We start from the raw sequence: 26,224 nt of genomic DNA, 5'->3' as shown, positions 1-26,224 counted from the left end.
CATGAGATTTTCATAATCATTTAGTATATTTTTGTCGATAAGAAACGTGGGGCTAATTTTGTAGGATCTCACCTACTGCTTGTCTCTGTCCATTTAAAACTGTTTTTGGCTTACTTATTGATTTCACTGCAATAATGTTTTATGAAAATATTCCACAATCAAATATCTTTGATTAGTTTTCATCTGTGTCTTAAATGGGTCTGAATGCATGTAGGCACATTTGGGAACCTTGACTTTAACCACTAGAGGGCAGCACTGACTTTTTAAACATATGCTATGGACAAAAGTCCAAACTTCTCAATGAGTATGTAGTTTGACCATTGACTTTGTCTCACCTTCTACAGTGAGCCTTGCTGAGGATGTGTTTTCTCCGACTTGCACGCTGTACATGCCTGCGTCGTCCAGTGTGACCTCCTGTATCACAAGTCTACGATAGCAGCCTTCACTGCAGATCTCAAAGCGTCCTGAGGGCAGGATCACATTACGGCCTTTATACCAGCGAATGCTGCAACGCGGGTTAGACACGGTGCAGTCCAGTAAGACCCGAGTGTATTCCAGAGCCATTTTGTCTTGCAGAGGCTTCACGATATTCACAGGAAGTCCTAGAAGAAAAAAAGACGTGGTAAAAATCTGAACACTTTGACAACTCTGATACAAATAAAATGAAATACTTACTCTCCACCTCTAGGTAAGCTATAGACTCGACATTCTTGGCAACAAACTTGATTTCTCCTGAATCCTCTCCCTTAACATTGCACATAAGAAGGAAGTGCTTGGTTCCTGTGATACAGAGTTAAATATGACATTATCATCTGGTAGAAAAAAAAAAAATCTGGTAGATTTTCATGGTCATGTTGAATGGTATTGAAATATTCTACACCAGTGGTTTTCAAAGTTGGGGCCACCAGCGGGTGCCCTGGTGGCCTCAATAATTTGGTGTGCCCATCCCTCCCACTAGTATGTTTTCTGTTTCTCACTCTCGGACAACCACACACACACAGACAATCAATTCCTAATGTAATGTAAAGATGTAAGCTGTAATTATTAATAATAAAAAAAAAAAAGGGGGGGGGGGGGATATATTCAGAAGTCTGTATTTTTAATGTGTTTTAAAGACATCTTGCAAAAGGGGTCCTTGGTCAAATGTTAATGCCATTTGGGGGGCCTTGCCCTGGAAAAGTTTGGGAACCCCTGTCCTACACAAATTATGCATTGATCAAACTCGAAGCAAATGAGGACGGATATTAATGAGAAGCTACAGTAATTGTTTTGTGTATGACTTCATGCAGAACTGAACAGTTTATACCTTCTTGACGGATCCTGATGGTGCTAGTAGGTTTGATTTTCTCTCCATTCTTAAACCACTCTGCAGGTACGTCATCCAGAGACACCTCACACATAAACACAGCATTCTGGTCCTCTTGAATATCCAGGTCTTCCAGACTGTGTAACACTTCCAGTTCTCTCTCTGTTTCAATAAGAAATCACACGTGCACAAAGAGCCTAATCTCATAACTATATATATATATATATAAAAAAATACATACATAAATAAATAAAAATTAAGCATTTAAGAGTAAATTGAGCATGAAGAAAGTAGCTCAGTTTGGGGCAAACGTCATGGTCTCTTGAATTTGATTTATTATTCTGTAGCCACATAAATCTAGATTGTGTGCACATCTAATTGTGAACAAGACCTCTGTACCATTCACATTAACCAATCATTGACTCGCTGATTATGGTTTCGGAGAAGATACTGTTAACACCCAACACAGGAAGAACCAAATAATCTACTTATTTGGAATAATTACCACAGTTATTAAATCTGGCATACACCACCTTATCCTGAATTTGTGAAGCAACATAAGCAACAAAATGAGCAGGTATGTGGGAATCATATATGTAATGTTAAAACCCACATGGACAAATAACGTCCACAAAAAAAAAAAAAAAAAAAAACAGGTCATTGATTAGTATTTAATTCCTACTCTCCCTTGGAACCCAAGCTAGGAGTGATCAAAACATTACATCACTGAGCTGAAAATGTGCCAACATGCTCTTAGTCAAAGGGCAATGAGTGTAAATGTGAGAGAACTAGAACTGTAAAAAAAAAAAAAAAAAAAAAGATGAGATGGTGGTGGTATAAAATATTCCTGGTGCCACCACTGGTATGTCCCACTAGCTCTCAAATAAAAGCAGGGCCAACACTTGTCTTTTCCCTGCAGGTGGCAGTGTTGTAGTGAAAGACAGTAAGCAATGAGTCTACAGCGTGAAGTATGCACACACCAGCTTGCAGCAATCTTATAGTTTTATGACTGTCAAGATGTTCTTTCCTTACCGTAAACTTCTACAGAGCAGGAAGTGGTGACATCTCCGGCATCACACACATATATGCCTGAATCTCCAAGCTCACATCTCATGATCTGCAGGAAGCACTTCCTCCCCATGGAGTAGATACGATGATTCTTCCCTGGCTTAATTTCTTCTCCATTCTAGGCCAGACAAGACCACCACTGAACCACAGGCTAGCAAAATATTTCAATCCTATCTATGGAAGATCTTATCTTGATGAAAATGAAATGTAACATACATAACCACATGTGGTTGAGTAACGTATTATACGTTTAATTTGTTATTAGTACCCATCACATACTACTACTAATGCTAATAATAAAAATAATAATAATAACAAAGCCACTTATTGTAGTAGTCATAATAATAATAATTAGTTGTTAGTCTTTTATTTATGTAATTCTACAGTCTTCTTACCTTTATCCACTTGACAGAAACATTGTATTTGGACAGCTCACACTCCAGGGTGGCTCCTGTACCCTCTGTGAAAGTGCTATCCTCCAGCTTTTTCAGAATGGACACTGGTGTTTCTGCACAAATTGAGTTGAAAATGGTTTTCAGTTGTATCTTTCAATCAGAGGATTGTAAAAGAAAAGCACATATGAAGAAATGAAGGTCCCGTTTCTTACAAGGTATGTTTCTTGTGGTACAGTAGTAGTTTAGTAGTAGTTATGGTGCTGTACTGGTGACTTGGCAACAGTACAGGGCCTTCATTGCCTCAGGACTGCAGGCAGACCATGCTAGCACCCATACTCTCTGCTTACGCAACCATGCGTTTGTAATCCGGGCAGAATGTGGTTTAGTGTTGTCCTGCTCTGGATGGCAGAATATGTTGCTCCAAAATGTGTATGCGTCTTTCTGCCTTAATTGTGCCCTCACAGATGTGCAAGTTACAGGCATGCTTTGGCCTAGAGAACACGATGGCTGTTTTGTCCAAAAACTATTTGAAATGTTGACTCGTTGGGCCACAAAACACGATTCCACTGTGCTACTGTCCATCTCAGTTGAGACCGAGACCAGAGAAGCTGGCGGCGCTTCTGGACAGTGTTGATGTATGGCTTCTGCTTTGCATAGTAAAGCCTTAACTTGCATCTGTGGATGCAGCGGCGAATGGTGTTGACTGACAAAGGTTTACCAAAGTATTCCCGAGCCCATGTCAGGATCTCCATTACAGACTCATGACGGTTTTTAAGACAGTGACGTCTGAGGGATTGGAGATCACACGCATTCAGAAGTGGTTTTCGGCCTTGCCCTTTATGCACCGAGATTTGACCGGATTCCTTGAATCATTTAATTATATTGTGCACCGTAGAAGGTGAACTGCCCCAAATCCTACCGATTTGTCTTTGGGGAATGTTGCTCTCAAAGTGTTGGATTATTCACTGACGCATCTGTTGGCAGATCGGCAAGCCTCAACCCATCCTTGCTCTTGAAGGACTAGGCCTTTTTTTGGAGGCTCCTTATATACTATGATTAGACGATTGCCTCACCTGTTTCACATCAGCTTCTTATTTCAGCTGGTCATTCTATTAGTCTTAAATTTCCCCTGTCCCAACTTTTTTGGAATGTGTCGCATGCATCAATTTCAAAATAAATGTTTATCTTCAAAAAACTATGCAGTTGATTAGGTAAAACATCAAATACCTTGTCTTGATATGTTTTTTGTTTAAATACAAGTCAAAGTACATTCACAAATCACTCCTCTTTGTTTTTATTAGCATTTTCCATACTGTCCCAACTTTTTCGGAATTGGGGTTGCATAAATATGACCATAAATGTGCAATATAGCTAGAAAACCAGATAAAGTCGGGCAACTCAAAAGAGTACATGACAGTTAATAAGCATGATTCAAGCAGGGACATTGCACTTTCATTGATTCGCACATTCTCACAAACATGATTACAAATACACAAATAAGTTATGTCATGAGACCAACAACATAGTGTAATATAAAGTATTCCCATACTGTTTCTTCTGTGCTTCACCATTTGCATCAAATCAGATCAAATGGAGTGACGTGTGTATAAGAAACTGGCAACAATAGATGAATTAAACAGACTATGTCATGACTTTGCATAAAATGGCTTTTTCAGCAGTATGTTTCAGCACTGAGCAAGTTAAATATGTAGATTGGACTTCCTATTTACATGCAGTTATACCTGTGCAGACATGCATGTGGCCAACAGATCACATTAGTCTGACCTCCATTCCCCTTTTCAAGTGTTTAAGAGCGAGATATTTCTAATCCAGTCTGTAGTACTGTATAATGATGGATGAATGTAACCAGACTTAACTTGGCAATGGTCCGGAATGCACCATTTGTTGCAGTGGCATTTTCAATCTATTGTCATCCTCACCGACAGCTCATAGACTCCAATAGGTAAGCTCTATTGAGTGACTTGGCATTTAAGAGATTACCTTACATACTACGAATGTATGCTTGATGAATGCTTGAAAAGTTTCAGTAGCTGCACTCTGGCTATGTGATCAGAGTCTTTTTATATGTGTAAGCCAACACGAAGGAAGAGCCGCAGTGAAAGCCGTTAACCCATTCCATTGTACTGCCATCACCATCTGAAATTTGACCAGCTTGCATCATGTTGAATTGCATCATGCTTCAGCGTCCAACCCCCTACTGCGTCTGACCTACTCACAACTGAATTCCACCCCTTATAAGTTAATTGCTGTGAGATGTCTTGTTACAGTTAGTGGGCAAATGAACTATTTCTGGTCATCGGTGTACTATGCAGCACATTCAGCATTTGCTTCTTAAAATATTATTGAAGGTGTAATGTAAATACTGTTTGATGGACAGTGTCTTCTTCATCAAAATGTAAGCAGCACTGCAGTCCAAGTTCTGCTGAGTCATGTTGACTTAGTAGTAGCATTTGAGTTAGATAAGCATTAATTTATTTTAGCTATGAAAATTTACCAATACAGTATGTATACCATAAGTAATGGAACATATTTGCAGATTTTTGCAATATTGCTGAATGTTGAGTGATGAGTGAATCAATAGTATATTATGAATCCCTACTCCTGCTGCAGTGTTGTACATAATTCCATATAAATCATATCAATGTAAATTAATACAATTGATCATGTAAACCGTTCTGGAAGTTCAAAGTTATAAGTGCTGAAAACACTGGCTCATGCCACCCCCATGTATGGGCTTTTTGTTGTGATCAGTGTGTACCTTTAACAGCAAGTCTGGCAGATGACCTTGCATTTTCGGTGGAGAACGTATAGGTTCCCGTGTCCTCAAGTGACAGATTGGATATGGTCAGGCTGTGCACACGGCCTTTGGTAGTCATGCGCCAGTGGTTGTTGCCTTTGAGACGGTTTCCATCCTTCAGCCACATGCCTTCCACATTGGTGTGTGTCAGCTCCACCTCAAAGGATGCTGTCTCACGCTCAAACGTTTGGATCTCACTCAGTCCTTTCCGTATTTTAATGTTCCGTGCTATGTGCATATAAAAACAGTAGTAATAAGAAATCACAAACACATTTACATTGTTAAAAGTTATTTTTCTTTAGTGATGGAATTAGAAATAGGAATAAACAGTATTTATAGTGTAGAATTGGATTCTTTGTCCAGCATTGTATTAAGTCCCAAGTTCCAGGGTATGCCAACATATTTTGAAGTATTCCGAAACAGGCAGGCATTCCCCATGGAAAAAAAAAAGCTGACACCACCCTAGATTTTGAAGGCCAGTGCATATATTTAGCTGCTATGAAAAGAGATCCAAATTCATATGAGGTGCCAATAACAGGCAAAGCACTGACATTTCCATACCACATGCTCATTTGTAGAGGAGCACAACTGAATAAGCATTACATATAGCAGTTAAACTGGTATATGCACCAATTCCTTAAGGATTAGCTCCTCACAAAATATCAGTTTATAATTAATACAGTAAAACGGATAAACTTGATATATTGCTCAAAATTTAGGAGCTTGGTCTATTGTTGTGAACAAATATTAAAGGATTTTAACAAGTGGGTGAGACTGATGAGAGGGTATGGGTATTAAACATAACTGAATTGGTTTTGATTGTGGTTCATGCAGAGAATACATCGGAAAGAATTGGAGGATTATGCTCCAACCCCAATTCCAAAAAAAAGTTGGGACGGGGTGTAAAATGTAAATAAAAACAGAATGCAATGATTTGCAAATCTCATAAACCCATATGTTATTCACAATAGTACATAGAAACCTTATCAAATGTTTAAACTGAGTAAATGTATCATTTTAAGAAAAAAATATGGTAATTTTGAATTTGAAGGCTACAACACGTCTCAAAAAAGTTGGGACGGGGCAACAAAAGGCTGGAAAAGTAAGTGTTACTAAAAAGAAACAGCTGGAGGTTAATTGGCTACAGGTCAGTAAGATGATTGGGTATAAAAAGAGTATCTTAGAGAGGCAGAGTCTTTCAGAAGTAAAGATGGGCAGAGGTTCACCAATCTGCAAAAACTGCGTCTACAATTTATGGAACAATTTCAGAATAACGTTCCTCAACGTAAAATTGCAAAGACTATGAATATCTCATCATCTACAGTACATAATAGCATCAAAAGATTCAGATAATCTGGAGAAATCTCTGTGCTCAAGGGACGAGGGTGAAAATCAATATTGCATGCCGGTGATCTTCGAGCCCTCAGGCGGCACTGCATTAAAAACAGGCATGATTCTGTAATGGAAATCACTGCATGGGCTTAGAAACACCTCCAGAACTCATTGTATGTGAACACAGTTCACCGTGCCATCAACAAATGCTGGTTAAAGCTCTATCATACAAAGAATAAGCCATGTGTGAACATGATCCAGAAACACCACCATCTTCTCTGGGCCAAAGCTCATTTAAAATAGACTGAGGCAAAGTGGAAAACTGTTTTGTGGTCAGACGAATCGAAATTCTTTTTGTAAATCACATCCTCTAAACTAAAGAGGAGAGGGACCATCCGGCTTTTCATCAGCACTCAGTTCAAAAGCCTGCATCTCTGATGGTATAGGGGTGCGTTAGTGCCTATGGAATGGGCAGCTTGCACATCTGGAAAGGCAGCATCAATGCTGATAGGTATATACTGGTTTTAGAGCAACGTATGCTTCCATCCAGATTCCATCCCACCTTTACGTCTGAGAGACTCTGCCTCTCTAAGATACTCTTTTCATATGCAATCATGTTACTGACCTGTTGCCAATTAACCTAATTAGTTGCAAAATGTTCCTCCATCTGTTTCTTTTTAGTAACACTTACTTTCCCAGCCTTTTGTTGCCACTGTCCCAACTTTTTTTGAGACGTGTTTCAGACATCAAATCGGAATCGGTTTTATATGTTCTGTTGTGAATAACATATGGGTTTCTGAGATTTGCAAATGATTGCATTCTGTTTTTATTTACATTTCACACAGTAAAATTCAAACTTTTTTTGAATTAGGGTTGTACATGAGTGACAAAGAATAATAAGTCTTACATTTAGGCACAGTTTGATTCGGGAATGCTTTAAGGACCTAATGCTGGGTTCGAAATCGCTCCCTTACTCACTATTTACTTTATAGACTGTTCTATATAGGGGATCTATAGGGAAAGAGGTAAGGGAGACAGTGGACAGAATTCAGACAACACTTGAGAGTACAAGAAACGTCTCAATGTGACATGCTGTTACATTAAAAAAAAAAAAAAAAAAAAAAAAACAGACATACTAACAGCACTTCACAGTATTACATACTGTAACTAACAAGTACCTGTTGTCTTAATTTTTATGAGGTTGTGTGCTCTGGTATTCATCCTGGGAAGCTGAAAGTAATGTTATGCATTATGGTACTTTAGTGTGGCGTTCGTGTCTATTGGATGTACCCCAGATTTATGTGTAACGATATATTATACTATCTAGTGAATAGGATTTGTCCACATAGAATTCAGACAATGCTACAAAATGGCAGCATCCACCCAAATAGGGCACAATATGGTCAATGGGGAACAAATTCAAACTCTGCATTAGAAGTAACAACCTAAAAGAAGACATTTTCAAGCACTCTATGCATTTTCATTACTGATATTGGAATTTGTGAATAGAACTGAGCTCTCAATGTTAGCATCGACATTTTCACAGCCAATTCAAAGGGATTAAAAGGCAACCGCAAGAAGACCTTTCTCCAGCCCTCAATCCGGTTCTCATTTGCCATGCATAATTGAATTATCATGGGCCTCTGATCTTATGTCAATACAGAAGAGTGCTCCTTGGGAATCATCTGTCACTCAGCTGTTCCTGACTGTCAAGCTGTGGAACAAGCGTCACTGATGAGGCTCTCGTATTACTCTTACTCAGTTAATTGAATTGATATAAAGAAAACAACAGCAACAAGGGCTCAGTGTCAAAGCGGCGTTACCAGCAACCACAGTAAACAAAGAATAACAAAGCATAGTGAGAAATAGACAGCAACATGTGCAGACTCACGTTTCACGCTGAGCCCGGCTTGTGTGCGGTCATGAAGAGTTTCACAGCTGTAAGTCCCACGATCAGAAAGGGCAAGTTTGTGGATAGTGAGCATACGTTTTTGGCCACTTTGCGTCAGGGTGAACTTAGGCCCTGGGTGTATGACCACGCCTTGTCTCATCCACTGCACTTCTCCACATTCCAGGCTCAGCTCTACCTCGAGGGTTGCCTCTCCAAACTCCTCCGCCACCACTGACTCCATTTTCTTTGTGAACAGCACCTGTTTCTCTGTACACAGTTAGTTTCTAATTACTCATCACTGTCTAGAGATGTTTTGAAAACTATCTTTAACATAAAGGTAGGCTATAGTACAAAAATTCTCTTGCATATGTCTGCTATAGTGTAACTCTTGTGTCTCTAGTGCTATGCACAGAAGAATGGCCACTTGCCTCTGTCAGTTATAAATGGAATTCTAACTGGAGAAGCTGCTAAGTGCAAACCATTATAGGCACCTTTTCAACAACCATGTCTGAAGGGGTCATTATTTATTGCAAATATGTTACCATGGCATTAAAGACCGGCTCAAGCGCTCAAAGAATTTATCTAATGTCCCCGTTTCACACGTTTCATAAGTGTAATGGAAAAGTTTGACCTGTGCTTTACATCAAACACAATTCAAGAACATTTTGAAAGAAACCTTTGTGACTTCTCAGAAATTATTAAAAATTTGTAAGTAGTTAGAACATGTTAGAGAAAAACAATTGCTTAGAAAAACAATTGTCTGATTAGCAATAAATAATATCTCACCTTGAACCTGTAGGATAGCTTTGGATATCACTCCTTCTGCTTCAGCTGTTACCTTGCAGCTGTCTGATACTTGGCAGTTTCTGATATACAGCATGTGGCACAGTCCATTACTTGAGATTTTAAACCTCTCTTTTGACGTAATGGGCCAGCCATTCATACACCAGACCATCTTTGCATCTTCTGGGGACACTACACACTTAAATGTCGCATCTTCTCCTTCCATTACAGTTATGTTGTGCAGCTCAGCAATAAACTCCACAACACGAGGGGCTTAAAATAACCAGAGGAGAGGTTGTAGAAGAACAGTAAAGATAAATGTTATTGATCCTGAAGGAACTTTGTGCCAACTTACTCAGTACAATATAAATGACAGTGAATAGATCTGGTAAAAAATAAATATAAACCTATAATGAGTAATAAAACCAGAAATATTCTTTATAACTGTACATGTGCAAAAACTACTGACTAAATGAATCAGTAGGCCATGCATTTGGGTTTTAGAGAACCCCTTCAAGTAGAAAGGGGAGGAGATTTATAGTCTGATTGGCACTGGAATAAACAATCTCCTCTGGTGGTTCAGTATTGATGAAACAGGATAATTTAAGTAGTAGTAATTTAACTAGATTTTTGTGTCAGTGTTGAGTTATTGAGCTGGGCTTTATCAGTATTGATCTGAACAATGAAGAAAAGCTTCTTCAGTGACATATACTTACTTTTAACTACTACCGTTCCACATGTTTTCTCATCCTTTGATTCACATGTATATTCTCCTGCATCATCATCTGTTAAGTTGTGTATTGTGAGGCTTCTTTCTTGTCCATCTGCGCGTATTGTAAAATGTCGGTTTGGTGTGATTTCTTGGTTATTTTTTAGCCACTGGACATCTCCTTTGGCTGTGTGGAGTTCACATCTCAAAACAGCATCACTACCCTTGATCCCTTCTACATTTTGCAGCGGCTTGGAAAATTTTACCTTCGTAGCTAAAAGAAAATAATATAATTAAAAGTTTGCTGAAAACGCATGGTCAACATTTATGGAGGGCTAAACATCTGTATATTTCAAAGGACTTTTCAATAGAGGGCAATTCTTTCAGTAATCCTAGATTAACAAGCAGGATATTATATATTCCTGTTCCAGAAGCAATGCAGATAAAAAATACATTCATGTGAAAAAATAAGTACACCTCATTTAAATTGTTGGCCTTTTTTGACATATTTGGACAAGCAAACATTTGATCATCTTTGAAACTGTGCCTATTAATAAAGCTGATATACTTGAACAAGACCACAAGAAAAAATAGCTTTTTCAATCATTTATTCAACAGAAATATCCTTAGATGTGTGATTCTTCTGTGGAAAAAGTAAGTACACCTTTGGCCTCAGAAGCTAGTATTGCCCCCTTTAGCAGAAAAAACTTCTTTGCTAGTGTGCTTAGGATCATTATCCTGTTGAAAGGTCCACTTTCAGTTCAACTTCAACTTTCGGACAGATGGCTCCCATTATCTTCAAGAACTCTGAAGTTCCGAATTATTCAGAATTCATAGATGAATCAATGACTGCATACTGTCCAGTCCCTGAGGCAACCCTAACATACAACATTTCCACAATCGTGCTTCATAGTTGCTATGAAGTGCTGCTCCTGAAAAGCTGTCTTTGGTCAGCACCAAACATATCTGCTGTTACTGTGGCCAAACAACTCTATCTTTGACTTGTCTGTCCAGAGCACCATCATTCCAAAAGGCCTGATCTTTGACTATAGACTCATTGGCAAACTGTAGACTCCCATGCTGGTCAAATTTGTGCAATCTCTTTGTGATTGTAGAAGCATGCACTTTGACACCAACAGTTGCGATCCTGTGATGAAATTTTGGTGTTCTTGGAGACTTCTGTTTGCATCAGATGGTCTGCTCTTGGACTGAATTTGCAGGGACGGCCAGTCCTGGACAAATTGGCAGTCATTTGAAATCTGCACCATTTGTAGATGACTTTCCTTACAGTGGAATGGTGTATTTCAAATAATTTGGAGAACTTTTTAAATCCCTTGTCAGACTCATAGGCATCCACAAACTTTTTTCTGAAGGCCTTACAGAACTCTTTAGATCTTGGCATGATGACACCACACACCCCAATAGCAAAGAGAACACCAGACATTAGATATGAGAGGAGTATAAATAAGACAGGTTCCACCTGCACGCCCTAAGCAGGTTCTCGTCACTGTCAACCAATCTTGAACACCTGTTTCTAATTTTATGAATTTTAAGGTGTGTTAAATATAGGGGTGTACTTACTTTTTCCATGTGACTGGTCTGTTTTTGGTTAATTTAAATTGCTTAATTACTACAAAATGTCAGTTTTATGTGTCATTTGATAGAGTGCATCAACTTTATTAATAGGCACTGTTTCAAAGATGATCAAATGTTTGCTTGTCCAAGCAAGTCAAAAAAGCCAACAATTTCCATGTTGTGTATTTATGTTTTCACACGACTGTAATTGTGTGGCCTGAGTACTCTAAAAGTTGAGTGACAAGGTAACACAAAAAGGTCTTGATTTACCTTTGACTTGGACACTGAAATGAGCTTTGTCTGTGCCCACATTACACTCATATTCTCCACCATCTGATTTTTTAAGGGGATTGATCGTGAGGTAGTGAGTTCGTCCATCACTCGTGGCATAAAAATGCTGATCACTGATTTTTTTGCCTCCCTTGCTCCATTGCACAGAACCGTTATCTCTGTTAACCACAGCACACAGTGTCACACTTTCACCTTCATAGGCAGCAATGTTTATCTCTTCTTTTTTGATGAACTTGAATGGCGGCTCTATTAAACAGAAAATGATACTTGGTGATTAGCATTGCTTTATGCAGTGTTCTTTCTGAAGGTTTAAAATGTATTGACCTTATATTTTGTTGATCATATTCATAAAAGTCATGGTTAGCTTGCCTTGAACTGTCACCATGAAGTACATTCTGTCATCAATGGCATCACATATGTATTCTCCTGAGTCGGACATTTGAAGGTTTGAGAGCACAAGTTTTCTAATTGTGCCTCTCTGTTCAATATGTATTCGGGCATCTGCCTGAAGTTCTCTCCCATTACAGAACCACTGAACAGTGGCATTGTCTCGAGACACCTCACATTCAAGGATCAGCTCATTTCCAACAATGAGTGAGTAGTGTTCTGGCGTCTTAGTGTTCCCTAGGATAGACACTGGTGCCTCTAAATAGAATACAAAACAAGGCTATAGGTTATTTTGCATGAATAGCTTTATGTTTAAGTATTATGTTTTCACCAACAGTAGCATGACTGAAATTTCTAATGTACCTTGCACTGTGACATTAAAGACAATCTTATCATCCTTCGCATTACATATGTATTCACCAGTGTCCTCAATCTCTGCATTTAAGATGATCAGAGATCTGAATGCCCCTTCTTCTTCAAATGTGAAGTGATCGTTAACCACAATTCTGTTATTGTCCTTGTACCAGCTGACTATGCCATTTGCTCTGGAAAGTTCACACTTGAGCACAATGGCATCTGACACTACAAAATACTTGTCTGTTATTGTATCACTTTTTCGCATAAATTTGAGTGGTGGATCTACAAAGAAGAGCAAAAACATATTATTGGGACATGTCCATTGATAAAACTAGTTTACTGTTATTTTGACAAGAAGCTTACCATTTATTTTCAAACTGAAATCCATTACATCATCTTTGGCATCACATAAGTATTGGCCTGTGTCTTCAAGCCTTGATGAATGAATTGTTAACTGTCGAGTACTGCCATCCTCAGTTATAGTTACATTACTGTTTTCCTCAATCTCTTCTCCATTCTTCTTCCAGCTGACTTCTGCATTTGATCTAGACACCTCACAGTCAAGCACTACAGTTTCTCCAACAAATCTTTCAACTTCATAGGCCGTCTTCCTTGGCCGAATAAATCGCACTGGGGGCTCTGCACAAATAGAAGTTGTCATCGTAATGATCAGCTGTATAATAATTGAAATGACAACCAAAAAAAAATGTGCAACATCAGCTACACTATGTGGCCAAAAGTCTGTGGACGCCTGACCATCACAACCATATGTGCTTGTTGAACATCCCATCCAGATTTAGTCCCTCCTTTGCTGTTATAATGACCTCCAATCTTCTAGTAAGACTTTCCACTAGATGCTGGAACCTGGCTGTGGGGATTTGCCTATTCAGCCATAGGAGCCTTACTAAGGTCAGGCACTGATGTCAGGTGAGGTGGGTTTGAGGGTGCAGGCCTCACAGTTCACAGGGGCATTGTCATGCTGGAACATGTTTGCGCTAAGCACCTTAGTTCCCTTAAAGGGAAATTGTAATGTTACAGCATACAAAGATATCCTATACAATTGTGCCCCATACCTTGTGGCAACACTTTTGGGAAGAACCACATATGGGTGTGATGGCCGGGTGTCCACAAACATTTGGCCATATAGTGTATGATTTCTTTCAGTCTCTCCAGTTGACAGTTTTGAGGTGTATATCACAGTACCTGCAATGTTAACGAAGAATGTCACAGAGTCATCAACTGTGTCACACACATATTCTGCAGAATCACTGACTGTTGTCTCTGGTATAATGAGTCTTCTGTAAACGCCATCGACTTCAAGAATTAGGTTGTTGTTCTCTTCTACCTCGAGCCCATCTCGATACCAGCGCACAGTAGCATTGGCTCTGGAAATTTCGCAACTCAGCACCATCCTTTCTGACATTTGCTGGCAAAGTTCCATTTGGGATTGGCTTGGGGAAACTATGCGTACTGGGGGTTCTGTATGAACACACATATAAGGAGGTCAGTGCCTGATGCAATCAGACAAATAGGAATGTTTTTTATGGCATAGATCTATAACAGGTCTAAACAGGGTTGGGATGTAACAGAATACAAGTAATGGTGTTACATATTCAGAATAAAAAAACTGAACTCTCTAAATATCTTCAATAGATTAATATCTATTGAAAATGTGGTGTCTGCAGCTTTAAGATTGATAATAATTTTTGTATCTCATAATATTTGTTTCCTTTTTGCCTATTTTGTAGTCCTTTGGGAAAGTGGAATGTCACTGCACTGGCAAGGATAGAGCCTGAGGTAGCCTGAATTGGAAAGGTATGGACGAGATATAGTCTTACATCCATACAAAGTATGGGTTTCATTACCACTGGGGGTGCTCTTTCTCCGACTCTCGATTTCCCACAAATGATAGGCCTCAGCTAGGTCTGGAGATACTCACCAGTGCCAGGCTGAGGATGTTGCTGTTAGAGTTTGTTCCAGTGGACAGTAGAGTTACATCAATTACTTTTCAAGCTAGGTTTACCTGGTACACCCAGGAGAGCTTTCTGTTTTCTGCTTTCTGAGGAATTTCTGGAAAAGTCTGGTGAGAACAAGGAAGATTTTCACCTCACTTGTAGATCAGAGATGTTGCGTCTCAAAAGACCATCTCGATACTTATAGAGGCAGCTGCAAGAAGCTTTGTCTAGAAGGCTGTCAGTGTCTGTCAAGGAAGTAACCTTAGCACATGCTGATAGACACCAGTGGTGAGGGAAGTCTTCAGATTTGGAGGGCTTTCCTGATTCAATTGAGAGGTGTACGAGTGCCAAAAGCAATTTCAAAAGCAAAAGCTCAGGCATACGAGGAGCTTGTAGAGGCCATTAAAAAGAAAAAGACTTTCAGTTGGCATCAAAGATGTTCTGGCAAACTGTTCAGTGCATCTGAAGTGCTGCTGAGCAAATGCGGGAGAGATTTGACCTCTATTTGTGGTATTGTTTGAGGGAGCACTTCATGGAGTAGTGCCAGAAAGCAGTGCTTTTATGTGACTGAGGTTATTATGGTGGTTAGAAGCCTTCATAGGGGCAAGGATGCAGGGTAGATGAATTTTGGCCAGAGATGTTGAAGGCTTGGGTCATGGTTGGGGTTGTGTGTTTAAGATGCCTCTGGGGCAGTGCCATTGAACTAGTTTGAAGTCTACAAAGTTGTATGGTGGTTCATTGTTGAAAAAGGTGACCAGAGTGTATGTTCAAATTACAGGGAAATCATACTACTCAGCCTCCTCAGAGAAGTCGATGCCAGAGATATGGAGAGGAGACTCTATCTGATAGTTGTACTTAGGATTGAGGAGGAACGATGCCAGTTACATCCAAGCTATGGAACATTAGCCCAGTTTTTTTAACTTTTGCACAACTTTGTGAGGGGTCATGGGACTATGGTGATCTAGGATACATGTGTTTTGTGGATTTGGAGAAGTGTACATCCTATATTGTGGGAGGTACTACAGAAGTATAGTGTATCTGAGTATAGGGTACAGGGTATTCTTTGTGCAGTCCAGTCTCAGTGCAAATGCACTGAGAGTTGTGTCCTCATTTTTGGCATAAATTTGAACCATCTATGATGGGTGTCTGACATGTCTCCACTCCTGTTCATGGTTTTCATAGACAAGATATCAATACACCAGCAACATTCCTATTATTTGCTAATGATGTTCTGTTGGCACAATTCACAGTTGAGCTATGACACACACCTAAGTGTTTCCCTGCTGAATGTGAAGTGGCTGGGAAAAGGCTGGGGCAGTGGTTCTCTCCTTGAAAGGACTTAGGTGAGGGGAGAGACCTAACCCCTGGTGGGAGACTAAGTGCCTTATCGTATTCAGGAGCAATGTAAAAAGTGAACATAACTGACAAATGAATCAAGTCAGTCGCAGCAGAGTTATACACTGTCATGGTCTGTGGTGGCAAAGCAGGTTCTCAGTTTCCAGCAAAGCTCTTTGTTTCATTCAATATAGATCCCCAGCAGTACCCGCAGTCGAAATGAGGTTCCTTTGCTGGGTTGCTTGCTCTTCATGATAGGATGAGGAACTCAGTAAACTGGAATAGCCATGGAACAGAGCTGAGAGGGATAGAAAAGTCTGGTCCGATCTTAACCTGTTGCCACCCCAATCTCCACCCCTCCACCAAGTAAGGTGGAATGAAAGAATGAATGAATGAACCTGGTATATATGTTTTGTGTTTTTTCTCTTGAAAGTCAGGCACTGGCATACTTTCACAATTTATATTTTAACTTGAATTAACTTTCACAGTTCATATTTTCTCATAATTTGATTTTATATACCTTTTATGCTTAAATGGAAGAATTTTGAGTCATCAGCAGTGTCACAGACATACTCTCCTGAGTCTTCAACTCTGCTGTGAAGAATCTTCAGTCTCCTGTATGGACCTTCTGTTTTCAACTTCATATTTTCACTTTCTTGAAGTTTCTGTCCATCCTTGAACCAAGTCACTTTTCCATTAGGACGTGAAAGCTCACAGCTGAGAACAATTTCCTCTGGAACATGTCGCTCAAGATGAACATCTTCCTTGGGATAGACAATCATTATGGGAGGCTCTGTTGAGCAAAAAACATAACACTTCTTAATCAGACAGTATGAGTTATATGGCCAAAAAGTCTTGAATGACGAGAGTAGAAACAGGTTTTAGTTTTGCTTCACCGTGTTTGTCACATTGGCAAGGCTCATGGACAAGCAGTGTAATCCTATGGGCACCAGAGGAGGTGCGATAGGCAGTAATGCTATAGCAGGTCAACATCCACCTGTGCAATTAATATGTTCCACCAAATATTCAATCTACCTAATTAAGCAGTAGATCATTTTGAATAAGCAGTATTTTGAGCAGTCCACCACATCCTTAAATCTTTCCTCTGTGTTAGGTGTATTTTCTCAAATTTTGCCCTAGTTTTACTTTCCATGTATGTATGTATGTTTGTACAGTGCTGTGAAAAAGTATTTGCCCCATCCTGATTTCTTCTGTTTTTGTGTACATCTCAAACTAAATTGTGTCAGAAATTAAAACAAAATCTAAGCTAAAACATAGGCAACCCGAGTAAAGACAAAATACAAATTTTAAATGATAATGTTATTTACTGAAGCAAAAAAGTTTTCTAATCCCAACTAGACCTCTGTGAAAATGTATTTGAACCATAGTTACTAATTCCCCAAATCTATGAAACAGCATTCATAATGTGGTTTAGTTGGATTAGACGCAACTAGGCCTGATTAATGCAAAGCCCGTTCAATCAAACCAACACTTAAATGTTGAAAGAAATTCCAGTAATGATGAGGAAGAAAATGATTTAAATACATCAGTCTGGGAAGGGTTACAAAGCTATTTCAAAGGCTCTGGGACTCCAAAGAACCACAGTGAGAGCCATTATCTCCAAATGGAAAAACCCAGCACAGAAGTGAATCTTGTGTCCAACCTTCCACAATTCCTCCAAGAGCACAGTGCTGACTCATCCAGGGAGTCACAAATGACCCAAGGACAACATCAAAGGAACTACAGGCTTTTCTTGCATCAATAAAAGTCACTATTCATGACTCCACTATCAGAAAGACACGGGGCAAAAATGGCATCCATGGAAGAGTGGTGAGGTAAACACCACTGCAAACCCAGAAGAACATTAAGGCTCATCTGAATTTTGCCGAAACACACCTTGATGATCTCCAACCCTTTTGGGAGAGTGTTCTGTTGATTGATGAGTCGAAAGTGCAACTATTTGGGTCCTATTACATCTGGTGTAAACCAAACACAGAACTCCACAAAAAGAACATCATAGCTACGGTCAAGCATGGTGGTGGCACTGTGATGGTGTGGGGATGCTTTGCTGCTTCAGGGCCTGGGCAACTAGCAATAACTGAGGGAAACATGAATTCTGCTCTCTACCAGAAAATCCTAAAGGAGAATGTCCTGTTTTCAGTCCGTAAATTGAAACTCAAGCTCAACTGGATTATGCAGCAAGATAAGTAAGTCCAGTGCTGAATGGCTCCAAAAAGCAAAATTAAAGCTTTGGTGTGGCCTAGTCAAAGACCTGACTTGAACCAATTGAGATGCTGTGGCAGGACTTTAAACTGGCAGTTCATGCTTGAAAACCCTCCATTGTAGCCGAATTAAAGCAGCTCTGCAAAGAAGAGTGGGCCAAAATTCCACCATAGCGCTGTGAAAGACTGATCTCAAGTTAATGGAAGCATTTGGTTGCAGTTATTGGCGCTAAAGGTGGCACAACCAGATGTTAAGTTTAAGGGGGCAGTTAGTTTTTCCCATGGGTAATAGGTGTTGGATCACATTACTTTTTCTTCAATAAAAAATAAATAAATAAAAACTGTATTGTGTGTTATCTCAGGTTGCCTTTGTTTTACGTTGTATTTTGTTTAAAGATCAAAAACTATTAATGACATATACACAAAGACAGAAGAAATCAATATCACCTGTAGAACTGCACATTCATGCAGTTATCTAAACAGCCAATTGTGCGGCATCAGCACAATGCAAAAATAATAATAATAATAATAATATCATGCCAAAACATGTCAAGAGCTTCAGTTATTGTGCATATCAAATTTCAGAATGGGGAAAAAATGTGATCTATGTTATTTTAACCATGTCATGGATGTTGGTGCCAGATGGGCTAGTTTGAGTATTTCATAAACTAATGATCTCCTTGGAATTTAACACACCACAGTCTCTAGAGATTACACAGAATGGTGCAGAAAACAAACAACAACAACAAAATAACATCCTTCGTGTGGAGGGTATTCTGGCTGAAACACCTTGTTGATGAGAGAGATTAGAGGAGAATGACTAGACTTGTCTGAGCTGACAGGAAGTCTACAGTAACTCAAATAAGCAGAAAATCAGTTCACTGAGTTGCTAGGAAAAAAAAAAATCAGACTGGAAAAAGGCCAGATGATTTTTTCCCTAATCTTCAGCTGTCCAGTTATGATGAGTCTGTGCCTATGATAGCCTCAGATTCCTGTTCTTAGCAGACAGTAGTGGAACCCAATGTGGTCTTCAGCTTTTGTAGCCGATCCACCTCAAGGTTTGATGTTTTGTGCATGCTGAGATGCTTGTCTGCTCACCAGAGTTGTAAAGAATGATTATATGAGTTACTACATCCTTCCTGGCAGCTTGAAACAATCAGGCTATGTTCCTCAGGTGCCCATGTGTTCCTCATAAAGCGGATGGTGAAAGTATAATACAATGGATAGCATTTTCTGCTGCATGTCAAATGTGTTAAAGGTGCTATACTTACCTCGTACATTAACCTTGAATATTAAGGCACTGCCTCCTGCACGACATGTGTATGTCCCAGCATCTGACATTCTAACAGACTGGATGAGCAGTTTCCGTGTGGTCTGTTCTGCCTCTATTATGACTTTGCTACTGGTCAGTATCTCAACTCCATCTTTGTACCATTGTGTAGTGGCATCAGATCTAGACACCTCACAACAAAGGAAGAGACTGTCTTGTTCCACTACATTTTTGTGCAGCTCTTCCTCTGAGATGTAGACAAATGTCACAGGGGGTGCTGCAGAAGAATAAGAATTGCACAAGTTGATTTCTGGAGTCCTTTTTCTATCCATGTGTGTTGTGTTATTTTCATATCATGCATGCATTATCATGAAGTGCTGCTGATGATCTCCACTCTTAACAGCCAAACTAAATAGAAAGAAATAGCATTAAATAAAGCTTTATGAGGATGAATTGCAGTTCAGCAATGTAATGGACATGCTTTTCCCCTTGCATGACTCGTTCGTAAACAGAAAGCACCAAGAAGATGGATAGATTGCAACTACAGCTGGCAAACATGGTAGAAATGTTGCAAATGGCTCTATGCATCTGTTTTAGGAAAATTATTATGTAGCATATACCAAAGCAGCAGAATGGATCCATTGCTTTCAACCAGTGAAAGTCGGACAGTACATGGTGATGTATTTGTTAGTTATATGGCAGTGGTTCAGATAAATTTTGGATGTCACCTTTAATGTCCACATAAAACTCGCTGATATCATCAGCTGTATTACAACTGTAAACCCCAGAGTGGGAAAACGTGGCTGACAGGATAACCAATGTCCTCATGGTGTGCTCTGATTGGAAGAAAACTCCATATTGAGGAAAGAGCTGAGTCCCATCCTTGTACCATTGGACCAGGGCAGTGGGCTCAGTTATCTCGCACTGGAGAATGATAGGTGAGCCTGCTTCAAATGACTTGGTCTTCTCAGTCTCAGGGACAGCTGTGAACATCACTGGTGAAGCTAGGAGTGTTTTCATTCATTCAAAGAAATGGGATTACTAGATTTGTAAACAGATTTTTTCTGCCATTGCTTTTTATGTTATGTGTCAGTTTACTAATAGATGAGGGGTATAATGATAGCAAAAAAAAAAAAAAAGATTTACATATGAATGATATGTTCCATTGTCCATTTGTTATTATGAATACGGCTTTTTATTATATGTTCCTGAAATATGTGGTGCATTTACATGGCAATTATAATGAACAGTAAAGAAGTGAAAAATTCTTAGGTTTTTGGACCCTTTAAATGGTTTGGTTTTAAAAAATAAAAGTGTGATTTGGGTATTTTTAGGGATCTGTTATTGAGCACAATCTACATTTTCAAATGAGGTTTTCAGTATTTGGTTATTTACATTTACTTGTTAAAGTTTTATATAAGGACAAGGCATTTAGTGGATGATGCATTGTTTTACATGTTAGTGGTTTTGAGAAAGTATGTAGACTCAAAATCACCTGCAACATCCACCTTGAATGCTATACGATCATCGCCAGCTTCACAGCTATACATGCCCGAGTGTTTGAGCTCGGCTGATTGGATGATCAGTGCCCTCATGGTGCCCTCTGATTTGATGTCAAGTCCAGTCTCTTGAAGGAGTGGCACTCCGTCTTTGAACCAGGAAACTTGGGCAGCTGACTCAGAGATTTCACACTGAAGTATAATGGGGCAGCCAGCTTCAATTAACTTGTTTCTTGCCACCTCTGGAAGGGCTGAGAACCTTATGGGAGTAGCTATAGAAATTTTTAAGCTTTAGAAAAAAACTGACTGCTGAATCAGAAGTATACAAAATGGAAATATCTATTACTGTACAATGTTCATTTGGATTATCCCAAGCACCAGTCATGTTAGTCAAAGCGTAATACCTATTTGTAAATGAAGAAGTAATTGCATAGTTGTAAGATAACTTTAAAGGGATAGAGTAGAAGGTTAGAGACAGGCCGGGTCTGGTAGGAGGGCAGATAAACTTTATTAGGGAATATAAAAGCAAATTTGGACTAGATTTTATATATAGTTAATATGTATTTAATTTATTTGAATGTCTAATGTTGCTGGAAAATCACCTTGACTGTCCATCTTGAATGACACAGCATCATCAGGACTGCCACAGATGAAATGTCCAGTGTCAGAAAGCTCAGTTGATTCTGCGATTAATTTCCTCACATTTCCCTCCGTTTGGATATTAAGTCCACGGTTTGAGAAGAGTTCTGTGCCATCTTTATACCAGCAAACCTGGCTTTCGGAGTCTGAAATCTCATATTTTGGAACAGTTGGAGAGTCTAATTCAACGGACCTGTTCCTCTCCATCTCTGAAAGTGGTTTGAACCTCGTAGATGAAGCTACATAGTTGTGAGTGGCATAAAGAAAAAATAATAACTTAATAGACAAAGAAAAAAAATCTAGAGGATGTTTTGTTTTAGAACCAATTCAATGTCAAGTAAAATCTAAATTAATTAGTGATAGTGATTTCATTTTTTTTTTAAACAAGAATTATTTCAAGTTATAAAAAAACACTAACTGCAGCACTGATCCTAACCTTAACTTTCTAATGTTTACATGAAATGATATAAATAATTGAGTAATTATGTGATAACTGTGTGACAAAGCTGTTTCACATATAAGCATTAGTGATTTCCATTTATAAAATGTCACTACGTTGATAGAAAAAAAGCTTTTGAATCTATTGTAGTGTTTAGAATCAAGGAATCTGCAAATTACCTTCGATATCCACGATGAATGTGACTGCATCAGCCTCTGTCTTGCAGTTGTATGTTCCACTGTGAGATAATTCAGCTGACTGCACAGAGAGTTTTCTTATTGTACCTTCAGACTGAACCAAAACTCCAGCTTCAGATGACAGCTCATTTCCATCTTTGTACCAGCGTACATATGCAGCAGCATCTGAGACCTCACACTCCAATTCAAACGGCTCTCCGACTTTTGCAGATTTGTTCCTCTGAGCTTCAGTGACCGTGCAGAACATCACTGGTGGTGCTATGAATGTAGAGCGATACATTTTAATCGTTAGTCGTGTCCACGTAGAACATGTGTTAATTAAATCTATTGTTTCCCTAGAGAGATTATTAATCGTTGCTTAACATGGTTATTTGTCATATAAGAAACATTATGGTGCATTAAATGTCAATAAGAACATACAGGCAACAACCAATAAAACTAAGAGAAAATATATGAATTAATAAACTTAAGTTAAAAAGTTTATTTAAAGAAAACAGACAGTCAGACGATGATATTGTGGATGTAATGTAACATTAATAGTGCAAGAGTAAATGATGAAAGCTTGTTAAAATTTAAAGATGTTTAACAATGATGACAAAAAGGCAATAGAATACAAAGTTGTTTTTTAAAAAAAAAAAAAAAATTGAATGTAAAAAGTTATTAAGTAGCACTACTTGCAATATTGGGCAAGCGGTTTTTAAAAAAATAAATAAATATTTAAGTAGGCATTTAATTATCATGCAAATTACTGGAAACATCAATTTCCTATTTTCTTAGTTGGTCCTTCAAATTAAAAGCCTTTTGATTTACTTAAGTGTCTAATTCTGTGCAAAGTTAAAAGGTTTCTGCTTGAAATGGTAAACTCTTCATAGTGTGTTGTAGTGTGTAAAATGTATTTTACTTACTAAAATGAGTTGTCAATTTTATTTTGTCCATTTTTAACATCGCCTGACTTTTATATGTTTGAAGTCAAACACATACCTCACACTTACTTAATCCATTTTCTTTCTGTTGCTACAAGTTCCTGAGCACATGCAGTAAAGCACATTTAAATAACATAACTGGCTTGGATGAAAAAAAAAAAGTGAAATTTTTTTAAAAAAAATTGATAAAAAAAAAAAAGAAATTTAACCTTAGATCAATTCAAATGAAGTGGTCAGCACAATGATTATTAGTGACCATTGCATGACTGAAGGGGTTAGTATTGTAATCAGATGGGTTGAGAAGTCAAAGATGACTGAAGAATCACCTGGTGGATCCACAGTACTCAGGATGTTGGTATCCTTTGTTTTGAAACTGTATTCTTCGGAGTCAGACAGCTCAGCTGATTTGATCCCTTCTGATCCAATCTCTTTTGATTGGACTACAGTAAGACACTCTTTAATTTGTTGTCGCTCTTGTCTGTTCCAGCAGACCTGAGCTGTAGAATGTATAGGCTCTTTTTGTGGGACACTTGCATTGTCTGCTTCATCGGATGTCATTTCATTCTTCTCGGTCTCAGTGAGCGCAGAACCTTCCAGCCATGCAGCTAAAGAGTTTAATTTAGCATGTTTTAATTAAAGCAGCTTTTGTTTGTAGGTGTGTTTTAAGTGCAAGAAGGTTACTTAAGTGCAGGAATGTCACTAGGAAACCAAAACATTTGTATGTTTAAATAATTGCAAAAAGCCATACAATTACACTATAGTGAGGGTGAATACATTATGTTTTCTGCAATAGTATTATGACTGTTTAATATAAATTTGTAATAAAAAAGATTGAATGTTTAATGAATTAAACTTTGTTTTTAGTGCGTTCAACATGGATTAAACTAGGTTTTAAATCACCTTTGACATACACCTTAAATTTTATGACATCATCCATTGCCTCACAGTTGTACACCCCTGTGTGACAGCGCTCTGCAGTCGGAACAACTAGCCTTCGTATGCAGTCCTCTGACTGGATCACTAATCCATTTTTCGTTTGGAGTTGTATTCCATCCTTTAACCAACAAACTGGGGCATCTGGGTCTGATATTTCACACTGTAGTACTAGAGGCATACCACTTTCAATGGTCTTAGTCCTGCCAGTCTCAGGGAGTGGTGCAAATTTTACTGGTTTAGGTGAAGGTGCTTCAGTTTTGGAGAGATAAAGTCATTTTTAATAAGTTATACATTCAAGAAGAGCATAACTGTCCTTTCTTAATTAAAGAATATCTGAACAATACAGTTTTACTTGCTTTTATTGCTAATTAATAGTATGTTAGACACATAGTCTTAAGTCACCTTTTACTTTGTCTTGATACATCACAGATTGAGTCTTTGCCTCAGTTGTCAGCACCTCTTTGTGTGGTATCTTTGATAACTTGGCAAACTGTTCCTTTGTGGTCAGATTAGACATCATGCTTTTCCCATCTTGTTTCTGGATTATTGAAACATCTCCATGCCCAAAGATTTGGGCCTTCTTTTCAGTGACCTCACCCAAGTCTTTGAGACAGGCTGCTTCAAAGGCCTTCTCATCCACCATGTCTTGATGTGGTGAGATATTCATCTTTGTAACTAGAGTGTGTCAAGTTATATATAGAGAGATTTGTATTACTACTAAGGATAAATAAAACAATGACTAAGGCTGACATTTAAGTTGGAAATTGTTAGCTATGTCAGAGCTGATTGTTACTTTCAATTAGATATGTACAAGCTTTAAGAATATTTAATAAAAAAAAATTAAAGACATATCTTTTTTTAAAAGATGATTTCAAATACCATGGCATCAGTCATTGTTTATGGTTATGGACTTTTTTTTTTTTTTAAAGATTTAATGGATTAATTTGTTTAGGTGTTTTAGGTCAAGTTACTCAGTTAAGCTAGTGAAAACCTGATAACCTATGGGGTTATGTTGGCAAGCCATGCAAATTATTATTATTTATTTACTTATTTGATTTTTTTTTTTTACCAGCTTTTAAGTTATTTAGATTGAGTTAATGAATCAGAATGAAAAAAATGGCATTAAATTATGTTTAAAATGTTGGCAATGGGATGTACTTTGCTCTCATCATTACTTGCTGAATGATGGAGTTAACTACTTAAATCACCTTCACGATCCACCTTAAATGCTAAAACATCGTCATCCGTGCAAATTTCTTGCACTTTGAAGTAACGTCTGTCGTCTTCTTCAAAACTGCCAGCTGTTTCCTGTTTAACGCATTGAGGTTGGTGTAGTTCATCCTTGTAGATGCAGCATGGGGCAGTGGAATCCAGTTTTGTATGCTGAACTTGTTTTAGACTGCTTTCCTTAATGTTCTCCTTCATGAACACCTCAGGAACAGTTGTGAAACTCAAGCTTTGCTGAATGATGTTGTTCACTGTAAACTCAGGACAGTTTGTGAAGCTTAAACTTTCCTTATTGATCTCAGTCTTGTCCAACTTAGAAACTGTTGTTAAGCTCAAGCTCTCCTTAATGATCTCGCTTTTTGCAAAATCAGAACCATCTGTGAAGCTTAAGCTTTCTTTAGTGTTCTCAGTCTTTGCTGAATCAGGAACCACTATGAAGCTCAAGCTTTCCTTAAGGCTCTTGCTTTTCGAGACATTAGAACTGTCTTTGAAGCTTAAGCCTTCTTTAGTGTTCTCGGTCTTGACCGAATCAGGATCTGCTATGAAGCTCGAGCTTTCCTTAAGGCTCTTGCTTTTTGAGACATTAGAACTGTCTGTGAAGCTTAAGCTTTCTTTAGTGTTCTCAGTCTTGGCCGAATCAGGATCTGCTATGACGGTCAAGCTCTCTTTA

The 26,224-nt window shown here is 38.5% G+C and overlaps 1 protein-coding gene across 4 annotated transcripts in view; it reads right to left on the bottom strand.

Moving 5' to 3' along the window:
* obsl1b (obscurin like cytoskeletal adaptor 1b) overlaps positions 1-26,224 on the bottom strand; it is a 41,084-nt gene that overhangs the window by 2,343 nt on the left and 12,517 nt on the right. For 2 of the 4 annotated variants that reach the window (XM_053627437.1, XM_053627438.1), the window contains exons 14-35: positions 24,730-25,002; positions 24,292-24,576; positions 23,718-23,996; positions 22,451-22,726; positions 21,796-22,071; positions 21,190-21,465; positions 19,696-19,971; positions 16,723-16,995; positions 14,116-14,391; positions 13,276-13,551; positions 12,919-13,194; positions 12,538-12,813; positions 12,148-12,414; positions 10,310-10,576; positions 9,597-9,866; positions 8,811-9,077; positions 5,549-5,815; positions 2,770-2,882; positions 2,339-2,492; positions 1,307-1,468; positions 676-780; positions 336-602 (exon numbers count right to left, since the gene is read on the bottom strand). In XM_053627437.1, the coding sequence (XP_053483412.1) occupies positions 336-602; positions 676-780; positions 1,307-1,468; positions 2,339-2,492; positions 2,770-2,882; positions 5,549-5,815; positions 8,811-9,077; positions 9,597-9,866; positions 10,310-10,576; positions 12,148-12,414; positions 12,538-12,813; positions 12,919-13,194; positions 13,276-13,551; positions 14,116-14,391; positions 16,723-16,995; positions 19,696-19,971; positions 21,190-21,465; positions 21,796-22,071; positions 22,451-22,726; positions 23,718-23,996; positions 24,292-24,576; positions 24,730-25,002 (5,457 nt within the window). The remainder of the gene's footprint in view (positions 1-335; positions 603-675; positions 781-1,306; positions 1,469-2,338; positions 2,493-2,769; positions 2,883-5,548; positions 5,816-8,810; positions 9,078-9,596; positions 9,867-10,309; positions 10,577-12,147; positions 12,415-12,537; positions 12,814-12,918; positions 13,195-13,275; positions 13,552-14,115; positions 14,392-16,722; positions 16,996-19,695; positions 19,972-21,189; positions 21,466-21,795; positions 22,072-22,450; positions 22,727-23,717; positions 23,997-24,291; positions 24,577-24,729; positions 25,003-26,224) is intronic. The other 2 variants (XM_053627439.1, XM_053627440.1) reach the window with 2 other exon arrangements.

This window comes from Ictalurus furcatus, chromosome 6 (genome assembly GCF_023375685.1).
Source record: "Ictalurus furcatus strain D&B chromosome 6, Billie_1.0, whole genome shotgun sequence".
Classification (NCBI taxonomy): Eukaryota; Metazoa; Chordata; class Actinopteri; order Siluriformes; family Ictaluridae; genus Ictalurus; species Ictalurus furcatus.
The sequence above is the reverse complement of the archived record's forward strand: the minus strand, read 5'-3'. Positions and strand labels throughout refer to the sequence as shown.